Source organism: Phoenix dactylifera, chromosome 1 (genome assembly GCF_051530095.1).
Source record: "Phoenix dactylifera cultivar Ajwa chromosome 1, Ajwa_hap1_PhDact_Kaust_v1.1, whole genome shotgun sequence".
NCBI classification, from domain to species: domain Eukaryota; kingdom Viridiplantae; phylum Streptophyta; class Magnoliopsida; order Arecales; family Arecaceae; genus Phoenix; species Phoenix dactylifera.
Window position 1 is genome coordinate 59,753,991 of NC_143190.1, and position 19,443 is coordinate 59,773,433.

Below are 19,443 nucleotides of genomic sequence, written 5' to 3' on the forward strand. Positions count from 1 at the left end.
CATCAGACGATGCATCCCTGAACACGATCAAAGGAATGTCCTTTCCTTTTGTCATGACCACGCTTGTGGTGGTCATTTTAGTGGTAAAAAGACGGCTGCAAAGGTCTTGCAGTGCAGATTCTATTGGCCCACACTATTTCACGACTCACACGAGTATTGCAAATCATGTGACCGATGTCAAAGACTAGGAAAAATTTCAAGAAAAAATGAGATGCCCCTGAACCCAATCTTAATTGTAGAAATCTTTGATGTTTGGGGTATTGATTTTATGGGTCCTTTTCCTATGTCATTTGGGCACCAGTACATACTCCTAGCTGTTGACTATGTATCTAAGTGGATTGAGGCTATCGCATGTAAGACCAATGATCACAAAGTAGTGATCAAGTTTCTTAAGGAGTCTGTCTTCGCTCGCTTTGTTACCCCTCGTGCTATCATTAGTGATGGGGGGAAACATTTTTGCAATAGAATTTTTAAAGCCCTTGCTAGGAAGTACAACATCACCCATAAGGTCAGTACACCATATCATCCACAAACGAGTGGACAAGTTGAGATTTCCAACAGAGAAATCAAGACCATCCTTGAGAAAACTGTCAATCCATCTCGAAAGGATTGGTCCCTTAGGTTAACAGATGCATTGTGGGCATATCGTACGGCCTACAAAACACCAATTGGAATGTCCCCATACAGGATTGTCTATGGCAAGGCTTGCCATTTACCTGTCGAGTTAGAACACAAGGCCTATTGGGCAATCAAACGCTTAAATTTCGATCTCGACAAGGCGGGAGAACATAGAAAGCTTCAGCTTGACGAGCTTGAAGAAATTAGGAACGATGCTTACGAGTGTGTTAAGAAGTACAAGGATCGCATGAAAGTCATGCATGATAAAATGATTACTCGTAAAGAGTTTTACCAAGGACAAAAAGTTCTCTTATATGATTCTCGATTACATCTATTTCCTGAAAAACTTAAATCCCGCTGGACTGGCCCATACACGGTAGAGAAAGTACATCCGCATGGTGCGGTAGTAATATGCAATACTAAAGATGGTAGGTCATTTCAAGTTAATGGACATCGTTTAAAACCATACCTTGAGTATTTGAGTCCAGAAGTCGAGGAGACACTTCTGACCGACCCTGTGTATCATGAATGAATTATAATTGTCTGGCTGAAGACATAAAACTTAGCGCTCTTGGGAGGCAACCCAACATATGAATATCTTCTATAAAAAAAAAAAAAAAATTAACATGCAGGTTTGGGGGATTTTGCCCCAATTTTCAATTTACCTACCCATATCAGGTAACTTCTCCTCTGTCCTCTTACTGCTTTAATTTTTCTTTAACATTGAGGACAATGTTAGATTTAAGTTTGGGGGTATTTTTAAGTATTTGAAATTTTTTTTAAAAAAAAAAATTTAAATTTTTTTTTGGAAATTAAAAAAAATAAAAAAAAAATTACAACACATAAGGTATATAAAATCTAAGAGCCCAATGACTAGTTGGAAGTAGTGCAAAGTGAGTTCTTTTTATTAAGTTCCTTTTAGTGAGTTGTAAGCTAATTAGTGCTTTGAATTTCACAACACATCTGGCCTGCATTTTCTAAGGTATAGGTTCGACATTGTGTTGAGAATATGGTAGCAACCTCGAATCCTGATGAACCATCTTTTTCTGATCCAAAAAAAAAAAAAAAACTAATGGGTGGATTTAGTCAGGTACATCGAAAAGGGCTACCTATTGTCAAAGGCCAGCGGGCTTGTGATGAGGAACCCGAGCATAGGTCCGTAGGGGAGTCTTGATGCCCGACACCTCATGCCAACTGGTGTGAGAATTGTCGACTAATTGCTCGCTACATGGAGGAATCATCACAGGAGTAAAAGTGCACAATATATACATTATCATTTCCCTTTAATGCAAAAAAAAAAACAAAAAAAAAACACAAAAAAAAACATAAAAAAAAATCTGAAAAAAAAAATGTATATTGACCTTAAGAAAGACAATAGTGTGAAAGCCGTCGTTGTAAAAATTCGAGTAAACTGGAATATTACAGATAAAGCCCATGAGGTATTAAAGTAAACATCCACAGCTCTCGAAATCCTGTAGAAAAGATGATTTTGAATCAGCAAATAGGTCTTGTCCGACCAATTCTTGGAAACTACTAATATTAGCGATATTTTGGAGATCCAAAACCTTAGCTTGTGCATGGTCCAAACTTCACTGAGCACTCAAGTATAAATAAGTTTTACAACTCCCTAACGGAAAACTTAATGACTTCAACTTAAATTGCATACTAACCTAGAATTTGGGCTACTTAGTAATTAAAACCTTGTGTGCTTTTGAAATTCTTATCAGTTATGTACTTGAAAATTAGACTTTCATTTCATAAAACAAATTTGATTTTGGGATTGAAGTTTGTGGGTAACTTCACTGCAAACCCTCACGAGACAACACTCGTCCACTAGGGTAACCTAGGGGTTTAACGGCTTGTTGCACGTGCTAAGTGCAATCGTAATGCTCTACGAAAATGAGTATTTATCTTAGTATATTTATATAATAAATTACACTTTTGCACTCTCATTTTATCATTTTCGCACTAAATTGCTAGAGACTAGCAATAAGCTAGTTGGGGGGTGTGATGAGAGCACAAAAGTGCGACCTATATGTCACTAAAATTAGTGTTATTGCTAAACCAATAATGATAAATTTACTGGATTAATATTATATTTAGGTTTGACACAGATTATCATAAATTAGAGATAAAATGCACATTGAGTACAAATTTGACTTCAGAAGGATCTCTTCCCAGATCCGACCCGGTTGAAGATCGGGTTTGGGTCCGAATCGGGTTCGGGTCCGAGTCGGGTTCGGGTCCGAATCGGGTCCAATTTCTTTGTGCTTTTGGGAGAGAATTTTGGGCAAATCTAATTTGACCATATCATAACTATGAGGTGCTGGCTGACCCATGACTTGAAAGACTTGCAATTGACCTCCAGTCAGAACAGATGACCTGTGACGAATTTCCCAAATTTCATATCACACTATTTTTATCTATATGACTAATTGGACAGAACTTGGTGTCTCCCAGCTCCCCTCTCAGAAGGGAAAAGAAGGACCCAGACCTTCTTCCAAATCCAATTCCATTGCAGAAACTGGCACATGACCCATATTCAGATCCCGCGTCTCCTTCCTTTCCGTGATCCCGGCGGTCCCTCATCCGTGCCAGCCACCGTGCCAGCCACCGTGCCAGCAAGTCACCCCGTCGATCACGCTCCCAGCGATCCCGCGTCCGTGAAAGAAGCCCCATCATCCTTCCTCTTCCGCGTGCAATCCCGGGCGATTCACCTCCCAACAAGGAAGATCCCAGCGCCTCCCTTCCGCATCAGCAGCACCCGAAGAAGGAAGCCAAGTCCCCACCTTCCGCTTCAGCTCCAAGCCATGATCCCGTGATCCCAGCGCCTCACAATCGCTGCCAGCCGTCCGCCCGATTTCAGCGCCCGTCCGAGTCCCCAACGCATCTCCTCCCTTCCGTTTCTTCCTTCCGCAGTGCTCCCAGCGTCCGAATCCGCATCCGAGCTCCGTGATCAACGTTCCTAGCTGTCTCCAGGAATCCCGAGCCGGAATCCCAGCCTCCGACGCCGCATCCGAGCTCCAACAATCATCGACGCCTTCCTTCCGTGATCCTGAAATCCCAGCACCCGAAGAAGGAAGTCCCAGCCTCCACGGCGTCCTCCCATCGATCTCGGATCGCCTTCCAAATCCTCCAAGCCATCTCCGCGATTCCTCCCAGCTCCAGCCGGGATGCAAGCCGAGATCGCGTGCCAGCAGCCGTCCACGAAGCTTCCGCCCGAGATCAGCGATCCAGCCTGCTCCCAGCGCCCGGATTGCGTCCGTGATCGACTCCTCCCCGCGTCCTCACCGCGTCTGCCATCTCCCTTCCGCATCAGGCGTCCGTCCGCGGCTATAAAAGGAGAAGGAGGAAGAGAAGAGGGGAGTGCTCCGTTGGGGTGGGAACCAAAGGAGGTGGGAGCTCGGCTGGTTCAAAGAAGAAGAAACAGAGCAATGCTCTGTTCTTGGGAAGAAGAAAGAAAAAAAAAATGGTGTTTTATGTTGAAAGTTCACCGTGGGAGAGAAAGGGAGAGGAAATAAGGTTTCTTGTTTTTATTTTATTTGCAAAATAGGAGAGTATTAGGCCTTCTAATCTCCACTTTTATTTGTAATCAGTTTTCTTTTTATGAAATCCATCAATTTTCTTTTATGCAATCTATGTTCTAAGTTTCAGTTTAATTCCTGCAATTTATTTTATTTGTACTGAAAATCTTATTTAAATATTTTTCTTTGCTGCTTGACCGCTACTCTGCATTACATTCTCAATTACAAAGTTTTCTTTCTTTCTTTTGTTTATTCTTCAAGTAGAAAACATTCTCTAGTAGACCAGAGAATCATTCAAACATCCCCGACGTAATGTTTTCCTTTGATCATTCAAAAATCAATTTTGAATCCGAGTGAACGTTTTTATTTTTAAGCAACTCCAATCGTCTTCCTGTGGATCGACCTCTTACAACCACTATTCTTCGAGTAGGAAAGGTAAGAGTAGAAATTTAAATTTAACTTCTGTTCGTCGGTTCTAACAACGATTTGTCTAGCATATTTTTAGTTAGACAGAAAAGGACGAACAAAATTTTGGCGCCGTTGCCGGGGATCGAACCCGGGTCGCCCGCGTGACAGGCGGGAATACTCACCACTATACTACAACAAGCCTGAATTATTTTTTTTATATGTCCACCATCTTCGAACCTAGATTTCAGATACGGCCATCTAAAGACTTTATGAATAGACGTCTAAGCTGGCAGATTACAAAATTTAGGTCTCTAACCTATGAATACATAATTCAATAAACTAAAGCGACAGCAGCAAAAAGTTCGTAAGATCCTCACCATTTCAGAACCCAACACAACAAAGGCAGAGAAAAGATTATTTCTGCAACCACTTTCCGCAAATGCACCTAATCAAATCCTAGCATATTATGAAAATATTATTTTCTTCCTTACTTCAAGAGTCTTTTATCTTTTCATCGAGACACAAACCTATGCACCTTGAACCTGGCATTGTATGTTGCAACATCCGGAGGTACACCCTTCTTCTGCAACTTATCCATAAGGGAAATTGCAACATCACAGTGTTGGATCGTATTATAGATGCATCCATATTCCGAAAAAATCTTCGAGGCATCGTCAAGATTACTAACTTTGCAGTAACCATGCATGGATCAGAGCACCATAAGTAACTACAGAAGGCTTGCAACAATCATCGACTATCTTGTTCACTGACCACAGTTGGAAAATTTCCAGCTTTGCATGAAATAGTGATTAAAGTTGTTGAAAAAGAAGAAAGAGAAAAGAGAATTGTATTTCTGCCTGTCTGTTACAATATACAGGAGCAGCCTTTATATAGACTAGGAGGCTGATGAAGTTTAGTAAGACCGACTAAGTTTGGCACAATCAATCACAAATTAATCAAGATGAAGTTTAGTAAGGCCGACTAAGTTTTGCACAATCAGTTATAAATTAATCATGATCCTAATCAATTATATGATTTTAATATTCTTCCTCAAACTCAAGGTGGTAAAGTAGACACCAACTTGAGTTTGAAAACAAGAGATCGCAAGATGCTAGGAGGATGAGCTTTGGTGAAGACGTTCGCAATGAGGCAAAGAGAAGACAACCAAAGTTCAATGATGCTTGTAGAGAAAAACACCATAGAAGAAGAGCAAGAGATCTTGAACTGGATGATAAACAAGTCGAGGTAGCAAATATAACCGAAAATTGAGGACTAGGATGGTGCCATGCAGATGTACGCCTCCATGATCGAGAGAGGGACCACGCCTGCCAAGTTTAATGCTGCTGACGGTACGGTTTGACGCGCTGCTGCCGGAGTTTGGAGCAGGACCGCACCTACCAAGTTTTTCCGCTAAGTTTTTGACGGTACAGTTTGACATGCTGCTCCATGCTCAATGATGCGGTGGAAGAGAAGGTCACCGACACGGAGGAACAAAAGCATGTGCTTAGGGAGCTTAACTCCCTCAAAAGAAGCACTGGAAACGGGTGCTCAGGGAGCTTAACTCTCTCAACAAGAACACTGGAAGTAGATACTCAGGAAGCTTAACTCCCTCAATAGGAGCATTGAAAACGAGTACGCAGGGAGCTTAACTCCCTCAACAGGAGCACTAGAAGCGGGTGCTTAGGGAGCTTAACTCCCTCAATAGGAGCACTGAAAATGGGTGCTTAGGGAGCTTAACTCCCTCAACAGGAGCACTAGAAATGGGTGCTCAAGGAGCTTAATTTCCTCATCTTCGGTGGAACAGGCACCATGTGCAGCGTAAAGAAGAAAGAAAGAAAAATAACAAAAAAATAATTAAAGAGAAAAAAGAAAAAAGAAAGAAAGTTAAAATTTTATCAGAATCTCGATAAGAAAAAGAAGGCTTTGACAGTCGTCGAGACCGAAGCCCCGGCTACCCCCCCAAATGAGGCAGGAGAAACAGAGGATCTGCGAGCGACGACGACGACCATAGAAAAGAAGAAGAGAGGACGACATTAGGTTACATGATTGGTGGCTCTAATACCATGTTGAAAAAGAAGAAAGAGAGAAGAGAATTGTATTTCTGCCTCTCTGTTATAATATACAGGAGCAACCTTTTTATAGACTAGGAGGCTGACGAAGTTTAGTAAGGCCGACGAAGTTTAGTAAGGCCGATTAAATTTGGCACAATCAATCACAAATCAATTAAGATGAAGTTTAGTAAGGCTGATTAAGTCCAGCCGCCTCCATTGCGCAGAGCAACTCACGCCTTATCCAGCTTCTTCTTGCAAAGTATCAAGTCGGAAGCCATTCTTTTCCACAGATGACACCGCAGGGGCATGCATCCTCCAACCTGCCAACCTGACTCAATTCAGATATCAGTGCAAACTACATATATGACCAAGTCCAGAGAATGTCCCTCCCTGATCATTTGTTCGCAGGAAGAATTTTTCCTCAATAGAATATTTTTCTGGAATGCTGATGCTTAGATATATGATGCTTGAAAAATTGAATTTTGCATATTTGATTAATCATAATAAAAACTGACTTATATTTGGTTGAGCATCTACTTTGTTTGGAAATATTATGTAAAATATATGTTACGCTCTTAATAAAAGAAAAGACTTTATTTCATTTTATCTAAATGCTTAAGAATATTTTTGAAAAAAAATTATTTCAATCCTCAGCCGATGTAAATTGGACTTTGCCACATTCTACATGATTTTTTTCTATAAAAAATCAAAATTTTATTTTTATGAGAAAACTATTTTTTATTTTTTTTAATTTTAATTAAACATGAAGTATTTTTTATTTTTTGTTAACCATTTTTTTCTCTTTTGTGCATTAAATGAATCCTGAGCGGCTGCACTTCCGGTAACATCAGCCAGAGCATGCTGTTTTCATCAGTATTTGGACTGGTGCCTCATCCATATGACGACTTGCAGAGTTAGCTGATAAGGATCCCATAAGTCAAATTCCGGATGTCCATCAAGGCTGAAGGTGATGACGAAGATTTGAGGCAAATGCGTGGATCGAGTTGAAGAGTGCTATTGGATCAACTTGAAAAGACCCTAGCTTAAGTGGTGAATGAAATCCAGATAAATGGCCAAAGAGGATTTCATTTAGCCGGATGATAAAAAGTAATTCACTTTCATCTTTTATTTAATCTGTGCAATTTTTATTTTTTTCAACGGGTACAACAGTTTTATTTTGATAAAGTTATTTGTTGCGGAGGCCAAAATAAAATTTTTCATATAATTGAAAAAAGTTTTCTTCCAAAGATTTTAAAAATAGTATTCCTTTATTAACACCTATTCAATCATGCAGAATTTTTAATTATTCTTGTTTATTACAATTTTCTAGTTGGAATTGATGGAATGATTAACTTTAATGAATCATAAATCAAACCTTGAGTCACTATATCCATCTTGAATTGAACTCTGAGATGCGTGCGCAGCTTCGATCAATCGAGATTGCTCTGATTTGGACAGAGATTAGCGAGAGATCTTCTGGAGAGAGAGCTCTTAATGCGTGTATTAGAGAAGGGGTCTAACAGGCTATTTATAGCCCTCTTTAGGGACCAAACGCCGTGGTTAGTTACACCTGTGAAGAGTCAGCCCCCATCAAGGCAATCTTTCACTGCCATGCAATTACCTCAATGCCCTTGTGATTATTAGGATTTACAAGTGACACTTGTCAAGATGTGGGTTCTAATTAAACGGGATTAGGGTTTAATTAAACAGGACCATATTGACGCCATTTGTCAATGTGGGCCGCAACTTGATGGGATCCCAACATTCTCCCACTTCGACCATATTGACGCCATTTGTCAATGTGGGCCACAACTTGATGGGATCCCAACATTCTTCCACTTGGACCATATTGACAAGTGAAATATCCTTAGCACTTGAATTTTATAATCTTTGTACGCGTGTTCTTTCTATTCTGATATCAATTTGGGCAAACTTTATGTTTGACTACTTTAAAAATAATAATACGAACCATCATGGAAATAACACCTATTTGATTGGCGTATAACCTTCCATGATCACTATATTACTAAACCATCATAACCAAACCCTTATGAATGAACTTCTCATAAAATCCATTCTTTGGTCATAATTTTTGCTACCATAGTATGCATAAACCATATGAATTTATTAAAACAGAAAATATAATAAATGTGATTTACAACCATCTGAAATGTGCACAATAATACATCAATTAATTTATACAAAAAAGGCCCATTTGACCGACATGCTCCTTATGCAATCCCGGGGCTATTGCTTTGGTCAAAGGATCTGCCAACATAAGCACAGTATTGATGTATTGAACTGAAACTTTATGGTCATCACATTTTTCCTTTATAACAAGATATTTCACCTCCATGTGCTTATTTCCATCAGATATCTTGTTATTTTTTATTGAGGAAACTGCTGCTAAATTATCACAATATAACTTTATGGGCCTTGAAATAGTGTCCACAATCTGTAGGCCCGTGATAAAGTTCCTCAATGAAATAGCCTGTGTAACTGCATCATAGCATGCTAATAACTCAGCTTCCATTGTTGAAGCAGCTGTCATCTTTTGCTTCGAACTCTTCCATGAGACTGCACCGCCAGCTAGTAGAAAGATATAACCTGATGTTGACTTTCTACTATCTGGACATCCTGCAAAGTTTGAGTATGAGTATCTAACTATCTTCAAGAGATCGGATTTGTTGTATGTGAGCATATGATCTTGAGTTCCTTGAAGATATCTCAATACTTTCTTTGCAGCTCTCCAATGTTTCATTCCTATATTAGCTTGAAATCTCCCCAGTAATTCCACAACATATGCTATATCAGGTTTGGTACAGACTTGAGCATACATTAAAGTCCCAATTAGTAAAGCATATAGAAATGCTTTCATATGCTCCCTTTCAATTTCATTCTTCGAAGATTGTGATTGGCTCAACTTTTCACCTTTAGTAATAGGCACTAGGCTTGGTTTGAAATTTTCCATACCAAATCTCTCCAACATTTTCTTAATGTAGGCTTTTTGAGATCGACAAACTTTTTTCTTAGATCTATCTCTATGAACCTCAATGCCGATGACATATGAGGCTTCACCCATATCCTTCATATCAAAATTACTGGAGAGAAATTGCTTAGTCTCTCTAAGCAATGCCAAATCACTACTAGCAAGCAAAATGTTATCTACATATAGGACTAAAAAAATAAATCGACTCCCACGATTTTAAGATAAATACATCTATCAACAACGTTTTCTACAAAACCAAATATAGAAATGATGTTATTGAATTTAAGATACCACTGTCGGGATGGTTGCTTGAGTCCATATATAGACTTATTTAGCTTGCAAACTTTTTGACTCTGACCTTCTGAAACAAAACCTTCAGGTTGTTTCATGTAAACTTCTTCCTCTAAATCTCCATTAAGAAATGCAGTTCTCATATCCATTTAGTGCAGCTCTAAGTCAAAATGAGCCACCAAAGCCATAATTATCCTTAAAGAGTCATTCTTTGAAACTGGAGAGAAGGTCTCATGATAATCAATACCCTCCTTTTGAGTAAATTTTTTGGCAACAAGTCTGGCCTTATGTCGCTCTACCTTGTCCTTGGAGTCTCTTTTAGTTTTAAAAATCCATTTGCAGCGTACTGCAGTAGCTCCAGGAGGTAGTTCAACTAGATTCCAAACATTATTTTTAGCCATAGAATCTATCTCATCTTTCATAGTATCTAGCCATTTGGAGGAATTTACTGAATTTATGGTTTGTGAGAAATTTATTGGATCATCTATATTTCCGATGTCATAATCGCTTTCTTGAAGGTATACTATATAATCTGGTGGAATTGGAGATCTCCTTACCCTTAATGACCTTCTTGAAGGTATACTATATAATCTGGTGGAATTTGATCCATTGGTTCTATAGGTGGAGGCGCAACATTCTCAGTGATAACTGGCACAGATTCAAGTGGAACATTAATAGTAGCTCATCCTCCTCCAACTCCAAATCATTATCAATGATAGATGGAGGAATCATTGGCTGCTTATTTGAATCTTGAACACCATACGGAGTTTGCTTTTCCTCAAAATTAATTTTTTGAGATTTTATACTCCTACTGATTTGGTCATTTTCAAAAAAATCTAGCATTTCTTGTCTCTACAATCCTCAAAGTATAATTAGAACGGTAAAATCTGTATCCCTTGGACTTTTCTGGATAACCAATAAAATAACAACTAATGGTTCTAAAGTCCAACTTTTTCTCTTGTGGGTTGTACACCCTTGCCTCAGCTTGACACCCCCAAATATGTATATGTCTTAACTAGGTTTCTTACCTGTCCAAACTTCATAGGGTGTTTTTGGGACAGCTTTAGTAGGAACCCTGTTTAGGATATACGCAGCGATTTTTAAGGCATCACCCCACAAAGAAATTGGAAGAGATGAGTGAATAATCATACTTCTTACCATCTCTATTAATGTTCAGTTTCTTCTTTCCGCAACTCCATTTTGATCAGGAGTACCAGGCATAGTGTATTGTGCAACTATACCTTGCTCTTGAAGAAATCGAGCAAATGGACCTAAATGTTGTCCAGTTTCAGTACACCTACTGTTGTATTCACTACCTCTATCTGATCTCACAACTTTAATCTTTTTATTAAGTCGTAACTCTACCTCTGTTTTGAAAAGCTTAAAGGCATTTATTGCCTCAGCCTTATCATACAACAAGTAGAGATACCCATAGCGTGAGTAATCATCAATAAAGGTGATAAAATATTTATGACCAGTAAAATATAGGGTCGAAAAGGGCCCACATATATCTGTATGTATGAGATCCAATAAATTTGTGCTTCTTATGGCATCTTTCTTAAATTTGTTAGTCTATTTTTCCTTGATGCAGTCTAAACAAGTTTCAAAATCATCATAGTCAAGAGTTGGTAAAATTTTATCATTTACTAATCTCTTGATTCTTTTTATGGAGATATGGCCTAATCTTCGGTGCCATAACATAGAGGAATTTTCATTTATCATGTTACGTTTTAATCCATAATGTTCTTTATTTTGCAAGGATAAAAGGGATAGCTCAAAGGATGTATCAAGGTCTAATTTGAATAAACCATCCTCTAACAAGCAATTACCACCAATAATATTATTCAAGGAAAGGTTTACAAATGACCGTCCAAATGAAATGGTAACAATGGAGCAATACCCAACTAAAAGAAGATATTGGGTATTGCTCCATTCCTTCAATGATTTATATACACTAAGACAAAAGGAAGTAAGTTTAGATATCAAGTTTCTTAAAAATTCAGGTACATAGAAGGTATTTTCTAGATACAAAATATGGCCAGTCTTTAAGGTCAATTTGAACGTTCCAACAGCTTCCACATGTGAACGCATCTTATTTCCCATTATGATGCTTCGTTCACTTTCCGTTGGAATTCTTTTGTTCAACAATCCCTGCAAAGTTTTACATATATGGATAGTAGCACCGGAGTCAATCCACCATATGTTATGAGGTACATCAATAAAATTTGATTCATAACACACTAAGAAAAAAAAGTACCTTTCTTTTCGAGCTATTTCTTGTACTTGCACTACAAGAAACTTGGACATTAGCGACGCTTTTTTTGGCTATTAGCGACGCTTAAAAGCGTCGGTAGAAACCATTCCGACGCTTTCCAAAGCGTCGGTAAAGCGTCGCCTATGCTACAGTGGAAAAAATATTTTTCGACGCTTTTAAAAGCGTTGCTGATTCCAATTTAGCGACGCATTAAAGCGTCGCTCTTTTCCGACGCTTTAAAGCGTCGTTCTTTCCCGACGTTTTAAAGCGTCGCGAATTCCCGACGCTTTAAAGCGTCGCGAATTCCCATTTGAAAAAAAAAATACCATTTACGGCCTGCATCTTCTCCTCCTCCATTCAGAAATACAAACAACCTCTCCGATCGGTACCTTCATTCCATCCGTGAAGAATGGTTGGGTTTGGCTATATAAACAGTTTTTTTTTTTCAGATCCGCCGATGTGGGACTAAAATGAGGTGATTTTTTGGCTTCCGACGACGCTTTTAACGACGCTTTTAAGCGTCGTTATTTAACAACGCTAAAAAGCGTCGTTAAAAGTGTCGTTAATTACATATTAACTTCGACGACGCTTTTAAGCGTCGTCATTAGCCGACGCTTTTAAAAAGCGTCGGCAAATGTTGACGGAAAAAATTTTTTGCCGACGCTTGGAATAAGCGTCGGCAAATAAGAGTCGGTAATGTTCTTTTTTTGTGTAGTGTTGGTACAGTCCTTTTTCAAATGTTTCTGTTTTCTATAGAAGAAGCACTTTATTTGCTTTTTATCAATCATTTTAGCTGACACTTTCATTTTCTTCTTCTTGACAGGAATATGATGACTGGTACAGCCAATCTCTTTATGTCCTTTTTCCCTATAATAAATGAGATAAACACTCTCTTGCCTCTCTTATTTTATTCTCTGCTCCTCATCAACATACATGGCTAGAAGTTGATTCATAGTCCATTTTTCTGTATGTGTGTTGTATGAGATCTTAAATGGTGCATACTCTATAGGCAGAGAATTAAGAACAAAGTGTACAAGAAAAGTCTCTGACATGTCTACTTCCAATGATTTTAATTGGGCAGCGATGTCACGTAACTCCATAATGTGCTCGCGTATGCCACCATTATCATAATACTTTAAGGAAGCAAACCTTGATATTAAGATGCTGGCTAGGGCTTTCTTTGAACTCATAAATTGCTCTTCTACTGTTGTTAAGAATTCTTTTGCAGTTTTGCAATCAGGAATTGAGCCCCTTATCTTTCTGGAGATATGATTTTGTATGAGTAAAAGACTTAAGCGGTTTGACCGCTCCCACCTCTCATACAACTTTTTCTCCTCTAGCGTAGTTTCCTCCATGGGGACAGGTAGCATGTCCTCACGAAGTGCCAGATCAATATCCATGCATCCTAAAGTAAATGTCAGTCTTTTTTTCCATTTCGAGAAATTTGAACCATTAAGTATTGGAATGCATGATGTGGATTGTGAAAAAACTGTCGGAAACAAAGCTGCAAAACATATGCTTACTATCAATATGCATGCTATAATTACACTAAAACTTTATCTAAATCACTAACCTATATTAGCAATTTAGTGAGTAAATCAAAATTAACTTTATATGATTTACCCCTTTATGATAAAACTAATGCATTAAGTGTAACATTTAATGAACTTTATATATCTAGTTAGAAAAATCCAAAGAATAACAGCCAGATCAGCTCCAGATCGGTGGTGGAGCACTAGGCTCACTTAAGTACCAGCCTTTCTTAGGCACGTATGCCTTTTTGACAAGTTTTTCTTAGACACCGTTATTCAATGGATAAAATTTTTCTAGATATTGTTCAATATTAATAAAGAATTCAAGGCCTTTGGGCAACAAGATTTTATCATAAATATCATACTAATAACATTATTTCATCCCATCATTAACCATGTATAATGACTTTCCTTTGGGGCCGGTTCATTATATATGATGCAACTATTCAATTTCATGAGATGGTGATAAAAGATTTTTTATTTATTAAATTAAATTAAAGCATTCTAAAATTTATGGGATACTTTGGCTCGTCACCACAAATATGCAAAATTTAATCATTTTTTATGTCTTTTCTTATATAAGATGCTTTGGCTCATCTCATGCATACATCACCCTTGACTCATGAAAATATGAATAATATAAACAATCATGTATCATCATAAGAAAGCATATAAATTGATCATTTATGCAATAAATTTATTACATGGAGTAATACATAATTGTCAAAGTACTGTTCTGTAATGAAACTTTAGCAAAGGGACCACATAAAAATATTTTAGGACCCTTTTGATAATTCAACTTTCGGCTGGGGACCATATATGAATTTCAAAAGCTCCTTTTTCCGAATAACATATTGTCAGGGGTTTAACTGCAAAATACACAGTTTAGTCAAAAGGATTCGGGTTTCGGGTTGTGGGCCGAGACCCAATAACCCGAAACCTGTTAATCTCTTCACCCTTTTTTTATTATTATATATATATCTATATTTAAATGGATTCGGATTTCGGGTTGGAACCCAAAACCCGAAATCCGATCCACTTACTTCATCTTCCCCAAACGAGGCTATCGAAAGAAGAGGAGGAGGCAGCCAAAATCAGTGATCTCCTCCCATCCTTTCGGTGGTGCAACCACTGCCGCCGGCCGCACGGAGGCTGGTAACACGGCCACAGGCCGCGGGGACGGCCGCAGGGTGGGGCTGGAGGCCGGTCGACCGCGGAGTTCGGCCGCAGGGTGCGGCGCAGCCCGCGGTCGCGGGCCACAGGGCGTCGGCCGCAGGCCTTGCTACGGGCGCCGTGGGAGGCGCGGCTGGCGCCGTAGCAGCAGCCATGGCCGCTTAGCGGCGGGCCGCAGGCCATGACGGCCAAGTCCCCCTTTCCCTTTTTTTTTTATTATGCCGACGGGAAGAACACTTCCCCTTTGCACGGTGGCGCGGCCGCTAGCCGGTTCGCTCGCCACCGGTGGCCTTTTCGGCCACCCATGGGAGGAGGGTACGGCGGCGGAAGCCTGAGCGCCGCCGCCCTTCTTCCTTTTTCCTTTCCACCCGCCTCGGCCATGTTGGCCACGGCGGTTCGCAACCGCTGTAGGCTCGCCGGGGGTGGGTCGCAACGGCAGCCGGGGAGGCGGCGGCCATGGCTGCCTTCTCTCCCTTCTTCTGTTCTTAAACATGGGTGGAAGGGGTGGAAAGGTTGAAGGGGTTTAGTCCCATATCGCCCAGACAAACATAATTCCTTGCTTTAAGTAATATGGGCAAAAGTTCTGATTTCGAGATAGGAGTTTAGTCCCACATCGGCCAGAGAAAAATCTTTCATATGTTTAAATAACATCAGGGTCTCCAATTTTCTCAACAAACAGATCAAATGGGTATGATTTATTTTGGAATTCAATCTACCGACTCTGATACCATTGATGGAATGATTAACTTTAATGAATCATAAATCATACCTTGAGGCGCTATATCCATCTTGAATTGAACTCTGAGATACGTGCGCAGCTTCGATCAATCGAGATTGCTCTGATTTGGATAGAGATTAGCGAGAGATCTTCTGGAGAGAGAGCTCTTAATGCGTGTATTAGAGAAGGGGTCTAACAGGCTATTTATAGCCCTCTCTAGGGACCAAACGCCGTGGTTAGTTACACCCGTGAAGAGTCACCCTCCATCAAGGCAACCTTTCCCGGCCGTGCAATTACCTCAATGCTCTCGTGATTATCAGGATTTACAAGTGACAATTGTCAAGATGTGGATTCTAATTAAACGAGATTAGGGTTTAATTAAACAGGATCCAACAGGAATAACTCATGAGTCACTAAGATCAATTATTCCAACTGTACCGAATGCTCATACGGAGAATCTGAGCATTATGATCAAATTCAATTGCATTTTGACCATATATCTGAATATTCAGCATCCACCATGGAAAAAAACTGGGAAAGAGGGAGAGCCACCATTCATCTATTTTTTTTTCTGTATTTTTTTTCTATTTTTTTTCACCAGCAAATTCATACATCTCCAAAATCTTTTCATGTTCCCAAAAACAGCTTACTTTCCAAATTTTACAATCTTAGCCGCTCATTCTAATCATACTTTGACTCTAATTAACAAAAATAACTATGATAAAAATTAAATAGAATTTAATTTGACAACATATTAACCATAACAATTCTTACATGTACACAATGCTCATATAGGAAAAAGAACTCCTAGGTCTGGAATCATAGTAGTTGCTTCAAAAAATTCTTTTTTTCTTATCCTTTCCAAGAGGTACAAACACCCTGCGTAGATTATAAATGATAGTTATAGTAATGGTGGAGAAGTAGAGGGTACCCGATGGCATTCGGAGATGAATGTAGACTTGTTGGGCAAAGATAATCATTTTGGTCCGGGTAGAGGTGGCGACACCGGTCTGAGCTGAGGAAAGCATTTTTTTTTTTTAATTAGATTAACTCTTTCAATTGAATGAGTTTGAGTAAATGATGTATGAACGAAGACACAAATGTTTATTCGCAATCATAACTAGATCTTTATTTTTTTCAAAAGAAAAATTGAAGCCAAAAGCCATAAAACGATAATTTAGGACAAGGGGCCCTGGAAAATAAAACCAGACCGCTTTCTGAGTTACAAGAATAGTTGAAGGGGTTTATTTGTAACACTATCTGTGCTTTTACTAATATCTCGTTGCACCATGAACTATCGTAATCATCTGTTGAACTTGGAAGTTGATGCCATGGGTGTTCCCTCATCCAGCGGCAGCTGCAAGCGGCATTGTTCGTCGAGCAGAGGGGCCGAGGCCCCGACGAAGGCCGCATTCATGTAGGTGGTGGGCTCTGAGTGTATAGATTCCGATCTAACATCACCAAACTCGTCATCGGCATTGGGGCCACCCACAATCGCTCCAATGTGAATGTTGGCGTTGGGTTTATCGGTGTTGAAATAATCTGCAAAGCCTTCCCCGCATCCCACCTTTTCTGGATGAACTTTGATGGATGCTACGGATGCACCTCGGTGGTGTATACGCTGGGGGTATTTGGTGCCGTACCCCACCATGTATGAGTAGCCCAGTGGGTTGTCTCCTAGTATGTAATCCACCTGAAAGAAGAATCGCATTAAAAATTTCTGCGAGCAGGAACTGATTCAATAACCAGGTTGTGCATTTATTTAACCGAAGCTGTATTTGTTTGCCTGCGATTTCGCAAATGCTCTGATTTGAGCAGTAGAATAATTAGCGGAGCTGCACTGGACTCCACCAATTCCAGCAGACTCTAAAAGATTGGAGTAGTAAAAGAGCACCATGGCAGCACTGGTCACGTATTGCAAGTTGACAGTGTCGCGCGTGAACAAAAGTCCTCCTGGACGTGCATGACAATAAGTTGATAATACGTTAGCCTACGAAGAGAAAGCATAGGTGGAGTTTAAATTCTGTTCTTGCTCAAGAAAGAAGGATGCAGTACCCGGTGTTGTTTGGATCTTGACGGTGCCACTTCCCGGCATCAACGAGCATACAAATCCATCAGCATGGGTCTTGTATATAGCTAGATCATTCTTCCCTGCCAAATATTCCTGAAAGAAGAATCACATCGAGGGTGTTATATGGTGGTTTGTGTCGTTTGCAACGGAGAGTATGTATCAAGGAAAGGATATATATACCTTTGCAAGCAATGCCTGTGCTCCAACGAATTTGTTGTCCCAGCTGAATTCTGGAACAACATCACTCCAGTTCTGATTATTCGATACGAATGTCAGATATTGGACGTCTTTAGTTGCTTTGAAGAGCCAAGTAGCACCCCATAGAAGCTCATCCTATAGAAAAGATAGGATTATTATTTAGATGATTATGATGTGCAAGATAAGTCGTTTGGAGAGATTTAGAGCTGATTCATGAGAGCAGAAATCTTGCCTCATAGCCAGAGAAGGAGCAGTAGAATGGACAAGAAGCTTGGTATGATCCTCTATACTTATCGGCAAATTCGAAAAGCTGATCATCAAAACATCAATAATAAGCATAACACAGAGAGGGAAATCTTGTTCCCAAAGAAACAATCAAGTTAGATCCAGACCAAATGGATCAAGGAAGAGAGTGTAGCTATTGATATTTGCTTCACTTACTGCTTTTGCTTCCTCTAACAGCTTCGCTGCATAGTCGGAGTCGACACTCTCCAACACCATGTAAGCAGAGGCAAGGGCAGCGGCAGCATCTGCAGCCACCTCTGTGCCTGGTGTAGCAGCAGTGATCTCGAATAGATTCCGGGGTGTGTCCATGTCCTCTGGGCGCTCCCAGCAGGAGTGGTCTGATCCATCACCTACCTGCCAATTGCCAAAGGACGCATCTCATATGGTTGCAATGGATGCATCGATAGGTTAATTTAGATGTCACACAAGCAAAAATTTTGACCTGAGTATAGAGTGTGGTTGGCGAAGTGTGAGCTTTCAATATGAAGTCCGCCCCCCATCTAATAGCTGAGTGCAGGTAGTCGAGCTGGCCAGCAGCGGCAATCTGTGCCTCGTACTCGGTTGCTGCCCAGCTCAACAGTGCGACGCTGAAGGACATTGGCCATCCAAACTTGATGTTGTCTCCAGCATCATAGTAACCACCAGTCAGATCAACCTGAAGAGAAAAATAACTGTTGAAGATTTTTTTTTCTTTGTCAAAAAAAGTATTCCCTAAACTCATTTACGTGTTTCATGTTAATTCAAATCATTTTCGAGCATATAATTATTAAGTTGACCAAATGGTTAACACTTTTCTTATGTTCTATTCTGTTGGTCCTGGGTGCGATCATGCATCTAAGAACTAGAAGTCGCAGTGCACCAAAACGCAAAACAAGAGAAAGAGATAGAAACTCAATGCAACATGATCTAATTAATGTCGGATTGTTTGCTAAAATATACATAATATGCTACTAGGATTACATTGTCTATCTGGCCATCTGTCAGAGCTGAGTCCCCTCTCCACTCGACTCGCTGGTCAGCCGGCAGCTTTCCAGAGCGCTGCCCTTCGAAGAACAAAATGGCCTTCGCCAGAGCATCAGTGTAGTTGTAAGACCCATTCGAGAGGCCCCTGACATCACCACACTGATCTACTGCCTCACCATTAGCCAGGCCAAATACCATTGCCCATAGGCACACCACAATGACCAAACTGTTCTCCTTCTTCCAAGCCATTGCTTCTGGTTGATAGATACTGTAGCTGTATCTCTTGCTGTGATTTTAGTCTTAAGGAAACATGTATATATAGTGATCACAGAACAAAAAAGTTCGACTCTTTAAACTCCCTCTCTGCA

General features: G+C 39.9%; 2 protein-coding genes and 1 non-coding gene across 3 annotated transcripts; all 3 read right to left on the bottom strand.

The window, feature by feature from the left end:
- Positions 1 to 4,677: 4,677 nt before the first annotated feature.
- Positions 4,678 to 4,750, bottom strand: TRNAD-GUC (transfer RNA aspartic acid (anticodon GUC)). Its single transcript has one exon. It is a non-coding gene; the product is annotated as a tRNA-Asp (tRNA).
- Positions 4,751 to 13,037: 8,287 nt separating this feature from the next.
- LOC103699455 (uncharacterized) lies at positions 13,038 to 13,535 on the bottom strand. The gene has a single exon (XM_008781474.2). It carries the CDS (start codon positions 13,533 to 13,535, stop codon positions 13,038 to 13,040), a length of 498 nt encoding a protein of 165 aa, XP_008779696.2.
- A 3,326-nt stretch (positions 13,536 to 16,861) lies between these two features.
- LOC103695538 (endoglucanase-like) lies at positions 16,862 to 18,725 on the bottom strand. The gene is made up of 7 exons (XM_088713992.2): positions 18,555 to 18,725; positions 18,269 to 18,466; positions 18,060 to 18,137; positions 17,810 to 17,962; positions 17,614 to 17,722; positions 17,345 to 17,511; positions 16,862 to 17,251 (listed from the first exon to the last, which is right to left on the bottom strand). The coding sequence occupies exons 1-7, from the start codon at positions 18,708 to 18,710 to the stop codon at positions 16,862 to 16,864; spliced, it is 1,251 nt and encodes a 416-aa protein (XP_088570118.2). The 5' UTR covers positions 18,711 to 18,725.
- Between the last annotated feature and the right edge of the window lie 718 nt (positions 18,726 to 19,443).